The sequence below is a fragment of the Numenius arquata genome, chromosome 9 (genome assembly GCF_964106895.1).
Source record: "Numenius arquata chromosome 9, bNumArq3.hap1.1, whole genome shotgun sequence".
NCBI lineage: Eukaryota > Metazoa > Chordata > Aves > Charadriiformes > Scolopacidae > Numenius > Numenius arquata.
This window is the reverse complement of record NC_133584.1, coordinates 9,429,324-9,439,220: the sequence shown is the minus strand read 5'-3', so window position 1 is coordinate 9,439,220 and position 9,897 is coordinate 9,429,324. Positions and strand designations below refer to the sequence as shown.

Genomic DNA, 9,897 nt, shown 5'->3' with positions numbered 1-9,897 from the left:
ACTCACTCAATTACAAACCATTTGAAAACTGGGAAATTGGTTTGACGATTCAGCCTCATGCTCTAAATTAGCATTTCAAACTTTTGTTGCGGATAAAAAGTGTACACCATGTTTACAGTGTTGATATTAAAAAGAACATATATATTTTAGTAATTAGAAATTTCAATTTAACTTCCAGGTTGTTCTGATCAACGTCATTGTAAATTCTTCTGTCCTGTAAGACAAAGAAAATCACGTTTAAAAAGGTGGCAGTGCAAACCAAAGAAAGCATGGATGGAATATGATACTGTACAAGTCACTTACTTCCCTCAAGAGAAGACAATGTAAACCATGAGCGCACAACCCACTATCCATCCAACTCCAAGGAGTATAGGTACAACGAGACGTGAAAGTGGGACTTGGGCTGAAAGAGAAGACATGGTCTTTTTCAGAAAGGCCACATTAAGGCCATTTCTTTTTCAGAAAGGACACTGAATTCACTAAATTAAACACATCAAAACCACGATTACCACAGAGCAAAAAGATACCTGTGAGCTTAGGCTTCATTATCTATGATTGCTATTTTTAGCATGGAGTCACCACATCTTGGCAGGCCTTCCAAGGAGAATACATAGCAAAAGCCCAACGAGATTTTCCTGCTATGGTCTCTGCAATCAGATAGGTACCAGGCTTAGCACTTCCAAAAGCAGCAGGGTACAGGGAGGAGGTGGGCACGGTTCTGTCCTTGGTCTCCATAGGTCATCAGGAGAACATCTGTACTGGACTTTATTGACAGCAGCTGTCCCAGCAGATTCAGGATTCAATCCCTGACACATACAGCACCTTCTACAAGTCTCATTAGGTTGGCAACAGTAAATCAAAAATAGAGTGATAATTTAACATTGCACCCATTTAAGATCAGTGTGCTGGGGCTGCGATGAGGAGATGCTGTATGAGTTCCCACCTCCCAACGGGATGTTTGCCAGCAGCTGTGCATCAGGGATTCACAGTTCATCTCCGTGCTTTCTGTACACAGTGCCTGACTCAGCCTTCTCCTGTCTTGCCATACAGCCGTATGGGGTAGTTGAGGTTGATGTAGTTATCCACTGCAACGGTGTTCCACACTTTCAAGTAAGAAAATAACAAGAGTTTCCAATGTGAATGTACCACCTGCCTGGCTGAGTTGGGCCAGTCACAAACACGTGACGTCTTGCATGTGTTTCCCACTAGTACCAGAAGAAGCTAAAAAATTACATGGAGATGTGGAGTCCAAAGCCGGCGATGGTTCTTCAAGGAACATGCAGAAAGCAGGACTAGCACTTTATATAAATACATTTCTATACAGCATCAGAATTTCAAAGACCCTTCTATCAGTTTCCTGCAAATAACAGAAGCTCCCCAGAAAGCAGCATATCAACCTTTGAGATCGTATTACTTACCCATATATTACAACATTTTAAAGCACATCTTTCTGCAGTTAAAAGATTACCAGGTTTTTGAAGGGATTAATAAATAATGTAGAACTATTCACAACACCTTGCACAGTTTAGATCAAGCAGACAGACTTCAGAGGGATGCTTAATAATTCAAGGCTTTCCACATTGCTCTTTTAAAGCTATGCAGAACACAAACATGTCTCACCATGATATTGCAAGGTGTATCTACCAAGAGGGAAAGAGAGAACAGATATATAGAAAATCTGCATGTGCTGCCCTAAAAATATTAAACAGATAAGCAACCACACAGCAAAAAGATAAAATCCTGCTCCGAAACTGGGTGTCCTTTTGCCACAGGGGAGTCCCTAACCTGTTTCATTTAAAGACTGTTTTTCCTTTGACACTTTGTAAGGTAAAGCTACTTCTGTTGGGAACAATTTCTCTTTAGCTGGCATTTTTTCTAAGGTTCCTATTACAAATAAAGGGCTGGATCCCAACTGGGGTACATGGAAGAGTTTTGTCAGAGCTCTGCTGAGTTGCTGTTGTGTCTACTGAATATGGTGTTTTGTTACAGTTTAAATGCAGTACGACAAGAGAGGCAAGTCCTGATGGGTCAGCAGGAATGCTGTGCCCAGCATTTGTCATGAAGCAGCACGCAGCTGGCTCCAAGGGATAGAGTTTCATGGGAGCCATTGGGAGTACTTGTGTTTCATAGTTTAAGAACAGAAACGACCATGAGATCATTTGCTCTGATCTCCTATGTCACAGGACAGATACCCCAAGACTTGAGTTAGAGCAGAGCAACTGCTTGGAAGACTATATTTTATGCCACTAGCATGAGAGACTGAAGTGTGAGATACGCACAAGGCTCGGGCTTGGCTGGGTGTGACATATGAGCAGGTAACCCCTTCGTAAGACCTCAGAAGAATGTGACAAACTCCAGGGTCCCGATATTTGGTCCAAGGAAAACTACCCCGAGTCTAAATCTGAGAATCAGTATTACCCTCGCCATGGAGCAAGGCTGTGCGCACCAACAGCCAGAAGGAGAGCATCTGCATTGTCTGCTTTCCAGCCCCAGGTGGAGATGGGGTGCAGAGGGACGAGCAGCAGAGGAACAAAGTACTTTTAAACGAATGTGTTTTGGGAAGAAAACTCTTTACTGGCCCCTGCAGGTAACCAGCTCAAATCCTAAAACATAAGGTTTCACTATAATCACCATTTAAATGAATGCACACAAAAGCAGAATGGTTATGCAGTGGGTTATTGCAGTCACAAGTACTGCTTTCAAACAGACCAAGGAAACAAAGCCCGGCTCCTGGGGTTGGAGCCAGAGCCTGCTGTAATAAAAAGGCCAATTCTGGAAGGCAGCGAGAATAAAGAAAGGAGTCTTACTGTGACCTATGTATGTAAGCTGGTGTTCTAGCTACAAATTACTTTCTTTTTCCCCCATTATAGTGATTTTTCTGTACTTCAAACATGAATTTATCTCAAAATAAACAGAGAGAGACTAGTCAAAGCAGCAAACACACAGTATTTTTGCTGTGCTACAGCAGGGCTCCTCCACATGTGATAAACAGACTCCCAAGCTCTGCGCTTCTCCAAGTCAGAAACTCTGGGAACTGCCCACCATGGGATGCCAAGGTACCACAGTGAAGCCAAGGATCCCTCAGCTACGGGATACAGCAGCACAGGCTTCCAAGCTGAAATACCAATAAAGTTAATCTGATCTCTATCATCCGTTTTTCGGGGGTTTAGCTTTTATCCAGAACCATAAGTTGACTTAGTTTTGCCGTCTGTAGTTGGTCAAAAGTCCTACCAGCTATCACGAGCAAAATGATGCCTGTGGTCTCACTGAGTTGCCTTCATGTCTGAAATATCCAACACTGACAAAGGTGGCACAAGATACCAGACGGAAAAACTCCCACTGACTTTAAACAGGCAGAAGCTTGGCAGGTAAAGAAGGGAACGTTTCCCTGCCCGAGCCTGTCAAGCTTGAACTCACAGTCTTATGTTCCCTACTCCAAAATGCCTCAGAATTTCACGTAAATTTTTATTTTATTTCATTTTATTTTATATAGGCAACACATGCACACACACAGCCAAACCACTAACCTGTCACTGGGATGGCAGTTTGAACACCACACTGGTCAGCAGACTAAGAGGGAATGTGTGAGCGAGCATGGAGAGAGGACCATGTCTCCTGCGTGCCTCCCAGCTACCAGCCCCAACGGACAAGTTTTTCCATGTTCCTTAGGCGCTGCCAATAGAGGCTGTGGTGCTCCAAGATTTAATTTCACCACAGAACTGATGCGGACGAGGCTTTGGTGTTGATGGAATTTGCCAGCTTCATATTTAAAAATCCTGTGAACCCTTCAGTTACTCATTTCAGTGAGGTTGCCCAGCCATTTCTAATCTGGGGTCGGGCTGGGGCTGGAGACATGTGCAGGCGGGAGGCAGTCAAGCCCAACACTGCGACTCCTGCTGCTGCTCCGGGCTGGTGCTGGCGCCAGCCTGGTCCATCTGAGTGATTACAGCCACATTGCTTTTTTTTTTTTTTTTTTAAAAAAAAAAACCCAAACAAAAAACAAACCACACCCAACTTTAAACACAAATAACAACACACATTCTAACAATGCAAAATATGGTTAAGTACTATTTCCTAGTAGAATACCAGTATCAGTATAATATCTGTGGATATAAATGAAAACTAAAACTAAGAAACAGCATTCAGTGTCCTGTTGTATCTGAGTTTAGTAGAATTCCAGTATCCTCCTTAAATACCAGTGGTAATGGTGAAAAAGAAGGGAGATAAAAGTCCTTAAAAACTTTTAATATAGTTATGAAGATTTATAAAGAATTTATTCTACAAGGAAATGTACTACCTGAATAACCATGTACACAGCTAACATCGTATTTAAAATTATAGTGATTTCACCATCCATTTCACTTCTTACAGTGAAGTAAATAGAAAATTACAATGAATATAAAATGCATATTTATAAAATGCCTGTTCTCCTTGGAGAAAGTGGAAATGTGCTTGTAATGAAAAGGTCATTATTAAAATTTCATTTTGCTCTGCCACTTGGGTTTGTGGGGTTAAAATCTAAATTATTATATGTTCACCTAGCATTACACTCAGATTTCAGCTACACAGACAGTGTATTTAAAACACTGCAAAATGTAATTAAAAGGAACCATGTAAAATGAGTTATGTTTGTCAACTTAAAATGACAACTACAAAAGAAACTAAAGAAAACAAAACTGGTAAGATTCAGAAATACGGGAGGAACCCAAGCTACTTTAAATTCATTGCTGTTAATAGAATTAGCTTTTTTCCTAGGAAGTAAAACATATAGCGTATCATACAAGAACACAAATAGCTGAGTATTTTCACATAACATTGTTCAGATCTATGAATTTTAAGAGTACATGTTACGTTCATATTTAACTGTGCATCTTACCTGGTTCTGCCATTTCTCCCTCTGCTGGTTTTATTGGCAAGTTTTAAGGTTTGCCTCTGCAGTTGTTCTCGTGAGCCTTGGGATGCTTTAAATAGAGCAATATTTGGAATGTGCTGCAGCTGCCTTGCTCACTGATGCCAGTTCTTGACTATATGCATTCAATTGTCTAAAAAGGCAGGAGTTCAAGGGATTCAAGGTTACCTCTTTGTGCAGCTGCACATCTGTTTCAGAGAAAACCAATAAAGAGGGGTCACTTTTTGAAGAGGGAGAGAAACAAGGGCGAAAACTGCTGTATGGTCTCTTTACAGTCATGAAACACCACCTGGTAAGTTAATGTAATATTTACGTGCATCCACATATTTAGAGCATGACAGGGATCCAGTTCGTTCTTAGTATCCCACATCTTCTCTCGCCCCTCTCCTATCAAAAAACCAAGCCAAGTCCTCTTCAGTAATACTTGTATATGTATTTCTATAGTTATTAGTTACTTGCTAAGCATGACCAGGTATCTTGTACTACACAAAGCACAGAGGTTATGTTTAGTGTCTTCCCTCTGAAGGGTTACTGTGTACAGTCACAGGTTTTCATTACTCCTGAGGGTAGTGGGTAACAAAATTCAAGGGAGGAACATTCCTAAAATAATCTGAGAATGATTTTGTCCTAAACAGGACAAATTCAGAAGAGAAAAAACATGGAGATGAGTGCCAAATCTGAGCCAAAAGGACAAACTGCACAGTAGCTTGTATTACATAAAAGGGGAGGTCCATGTAAAGATCCCTTGGAGTGATCCTGGCCACAGTTTTTGACCAATTAGCATAAGAAACCCACTCAAAGTTTATTAGGGAAATGAAGTCCTGTACAGAACATTCAGAGGAACACACAGGTGCAAGAAGCCCCTAACCAAATGTTTTTTTTTCAGGCACGGGAGGACATTTTAGCTAACGTTCAGCAAGCTTATACATAATCCCATTTCAGATGCTAAATGAAACAGGGATTCTTCCCATGTGTTTCTCAAATGGAAAAAGACACAAATTGCTGTTCAAAAGCCATTCCACATAGCAGGTGCACAGGATGTTTTGAAGTGATCTAATCTGGATGTTTGTGTGGTTCAGAGGAATTGGTCGGGGCTCCCAGAAGAGAAGACAGTGCTTCGAAACATATTATGCAGATCTTCTAAAAGATATTATTCCTTTTTTATGTGCTCATTGATTAAAGACTAAATACTTTATATACAAAAATAAATTTTAATTATCACCTTTCTTCAGAATTGCTTCCTCTCTTCCAGTGACTGTGGAGATCGCATCTTCGTTGGAGCTATCATATCAGACAGCCTGAAGGAAAGGAATTAAGCCAAAGTTAGATTCTAGAGCACCAGGCAGAAAAAGTACTGGCTTTTCATACCAACACGATCTAACTTGTTCTAAAGCAGGTTCATAACTCAAGTATTTAATTTCAAAAGGACTAGAAGTGGTTATAATGGAACTGCAATCCCAGTTGCTCCCAAGGAAGGGTCTATCCCTGAGCACAGGAGCTGCTTTCCAGGGATCCCTTCTCAGTTCCCTGCCTGCTCCCTGGGCCCTGTGACTGCAGAGGCAGAGCAGGAGGGTGCAGATACATGTCCAGTGCTACACCTACAAAACAGATGTGAGAGACAGCCTTCAAAATACCCATAGGAAATGCAATTAAATGTCTGGTTATTTTTACAGGAATAATATTTTTTGCCCTAGATGCAAGAATGGAAACTATGAGCCCCAGGCTACACGGCTTATGTCCATCTGCAAAGTACTTTCATCTGGAATGAACAAAAAAAAAAAAAAAAGAATGGCAGTAGAATATTTTAAATACAATTATTGTATTGCTGTGATCAGTAACTTAGAAACCATGCTAACCTACAAAACGTGTGATTGCGCAGCATTCAATGCTGGCAAAACTTTACTGAAGACAGTTGTTTTACATCAGTGATGAATTTACTTTGTATAGATTGGTTTCATTGCATACTCTAAACAGTTCCCATTTTTTTTGGTCTTTTGAGTTTGACATGAATTCTAAGATGACGATTACAGAAAAATAACCGAAGCCAAGTCATGTCACCTAAGGAAGTTTTCATCAATTTCTACAATCAATATCTTGACCCACTTGTTCCTCAGTCAGTTTGTGCTCACTGTCTGTTAGGTTCTTGTGTTTCTGTACAATGAGATACTTCAAAGCAGGTACTTTGAGACATTCTTTCCAGTTCTGCAGATACAACAGAAACATCAAGCTGTATTGTCTGCCCACTAACACCAGGTCCATACCAATAAGTCTCTGCTGACAGCAGGGACTCTGCACGTATACCTGCACGTATTTCACAATAAAGGTTCAATGAGTCCCCTCAAAGGATCATATTCATCTGCCCACAGAAACTAGTCAAAGGACTTCCACTGGTTTGTAGAGATTGGTTTGACCAAACAGGTATGGCTAATATAATAACTGAAATGGCAAGTTCTCCAAGTACTAAAGTTTTCTGGTACTGGATATGCCTACTATGTCTCCACTGCTGGCTTTTGCCAGTCCTCTGCATTCTTGAGCAAGACAGTTCTCCTTAAAAAATGCTTGCTTTTCCCCAAGAACCATGTAAGGAAAGTGATTTCATTACTGCTTATCCAAAATGGGTATACTCATAAAAGAAAACTCAGGACTATATAACATTTTATCATGCCATCTACAATTCAGTGCTTCATGTCATTTTCAGACACAAGAATAAAATGCAAGCTTTACATTCTTTGTCTAGCTTTGCTATAGAGCAGACTTTTTGGGATAGGATCCAATTTGCTGTAAAAAGAAATACGATTCTGTTCTCTGTGCAATAGATTTATTGAAAAAAAACCCCACACCTCTCTGATACAATAACTTCATTGGCTGCATAGCTGTTCCCATAATAATCCTATCTGTTTTGGTTCTGCTAATTATATATATACATCTGATCTAATGGAAATAATTTCTACCAGGAACCATGTATTCCTAACAAGACAATCTGACCTTCACAAATTGGGATCCTTCCAGGGGTAGTTGCCTTAAGCAAGGACAGACAGTCATTGCTGTTCACAACAGTTTAGCTAACTACTCCCCTAATTTAGCTGCAAGCATAGTAAGTATTGTTCTGCAAGCCTAAAGCATGAGGTTAAGGATATAAAAGTTGTAATTGCAGCAAAAAATAGCGTAACAATATAGACATTATTTTAAACAACACATCTTCTGTTTGGAAGAGAGGAATGAAGTGCAGACATAAATCTACAATAGATCTCAGTCCAACAGCCAAAAAAAAAAAAAGCAGGGGGACAGTTTCAAAATATAAAACACAAGGACAGTACACAATGCTTAAGAAAAAAAAAAAAAAAAATCAAGAGAATGATTCGTGGCAAAAAACATCTACTTTTTTTGCCTGCTGAAGAACAATATACAAGAAAAACAATTACCTCATTTTTAACTGTGTTTCAAATTACATTATAATTTGTGTATGTTTCTCCCTCTGTGTTTGTGCTGGGATGATTAAGCAGTCAATACCCAGAGTTAGACTTGGACTGTTAGTTGTGGGCTGAAATGAGATCTCTTTTTTAGCCTTCAGTTCACTGAGGTACTCAAACAGATTTGTCTCACTTAAAGCGGTCTTTTGAGCAGCCTCTTTGACTTCAGTCCCGGTAACTGCTCAAAGCTAGGAATGCACTTTAAATGCTTTAAATGCCTTCGGTACTTTAAGTGAATTAGGGCCAAAATTAGGAGGAGGAACTGAGTAAGCCAGCAGGGCTGCAAGTCTTTCCGGAAGAGAAAGCAATTTTAAGGGGGGAAAAAAAAAGTACTGATGTTTTAGAAAATATTAAATTTTCTTCTTCAGATCCACGTGGACCTTGGCAAAAGAAAAAAAAAAAAGCAGCAGAGGCTGCTGTTGGATTCAGTGGCTGGCTGGCAGTTATGAATGCCGCCGTTCACCAGCTCCTGCTGTTCCCCAGCGTGGCCGCACATGCCGCTGGCTGCGGGGAGCAGCGAGAACCCTCTGCAGGCTGATGGGTTGTTTTGGTGCCAAAGCTTTGGTGAAGGGCTGCAAGGAACAATGGCCCTAGCTGTGTTCAAAAGTATCCCACCTCATATTACAAAGTGCATTATTCCACTGATGGCTATCTTTTGGCTATTCCTTCAGTTATACAAAGGAGTTGTGTGAGCCTGCCATGGTTTGAAAGACCCGATGCCATCCTCATCCAAGCCATTTAACTGCTTCTGTGCTAAAATTGCCAGAGAAGACCTGGGGAGCTGTTGTTGCTGCTGTGTCAGGGGACACCTTTGCCACACAAAACACAGGACTCGCAGCAACTGCCCAGAAGGGGCTGACAGCTGATGGAAAATTAACGGGCAAGGGAGCAATTAAAGCCAGAGTCCAATCCTAAAGAAAACAAGAAAAATCAAGCCAACACTAGTAAAAACGTATTTTTACAGCTCTTTAACAGGTAGACTGGTCATATAGGAGCTTTCCAGGTGGCTAACATAACACTGCGGCCACAAGGCTGACAGATACATTGCCACACCATGGTGCTGGTAATTTGTTTTCTTGTAACAATGATGGGCGTAGATTTAACATCAGAAACTACAGCATCTCTGCATCCCTCAGCCCACCTGCAGCCCTGCATTTGTAGGCAGGGGGTACTACAGTCAGCAGAAATACAGGCTGTGCTTGTTCGGAGCAGAAATACAGGCTGTGCTAGTTCGGAGCTCAGAGTCACAGACTCTCAGCTTCATGACCTTTGGGTTTCCTCTCCCCGAGTTGGTGCTGCTTTCTTAGATAATATGTTACAGAAAGATTTAGCTATAAACAATCATGTATCACCTCAGTAAGAGGCAACCTCTTCCCCTTTTGTACCAGAGACATGATTTCTTCATAGCACAGTCCCCTCTGAGGAATGCTGGGAATAAATTGAGAAAGCAAGTATCAACTGCTGGGTAACAAGAACATGGAAGCGTTTGCTATGCTACTTCTGCTGAATTTGAGTGAT

At 40.9% G+C, this 9,897-nt stretch overlaps 1 protein-coding gene across 1 annotated transcript; it reads right to left on the bottom strand.

Moving 5' to 3' along the window:
• Positions 1–308: 308 nt before the first annotated feature.
• On the bottom strand, positions 309–4,889 carry STRIT1 (small transmembrane regulator of ion transport 1). Its single transcript, XM_074154026.1, has 2 exons — positions 4,877–4,889; positions 309–403 (listed from the first exon to the last, which is right to left on the bottom strand). The coding sequence occupies exons 1-2, from the start codon at positions 4,887–4,889 to the stop codon at positions 309–311; spliced, it is 108 nt and encodes a 35-aa protein (XP_074010127.1).
• Positions 4,890–9,897: the final 5,008 nt, after the last annotated feature.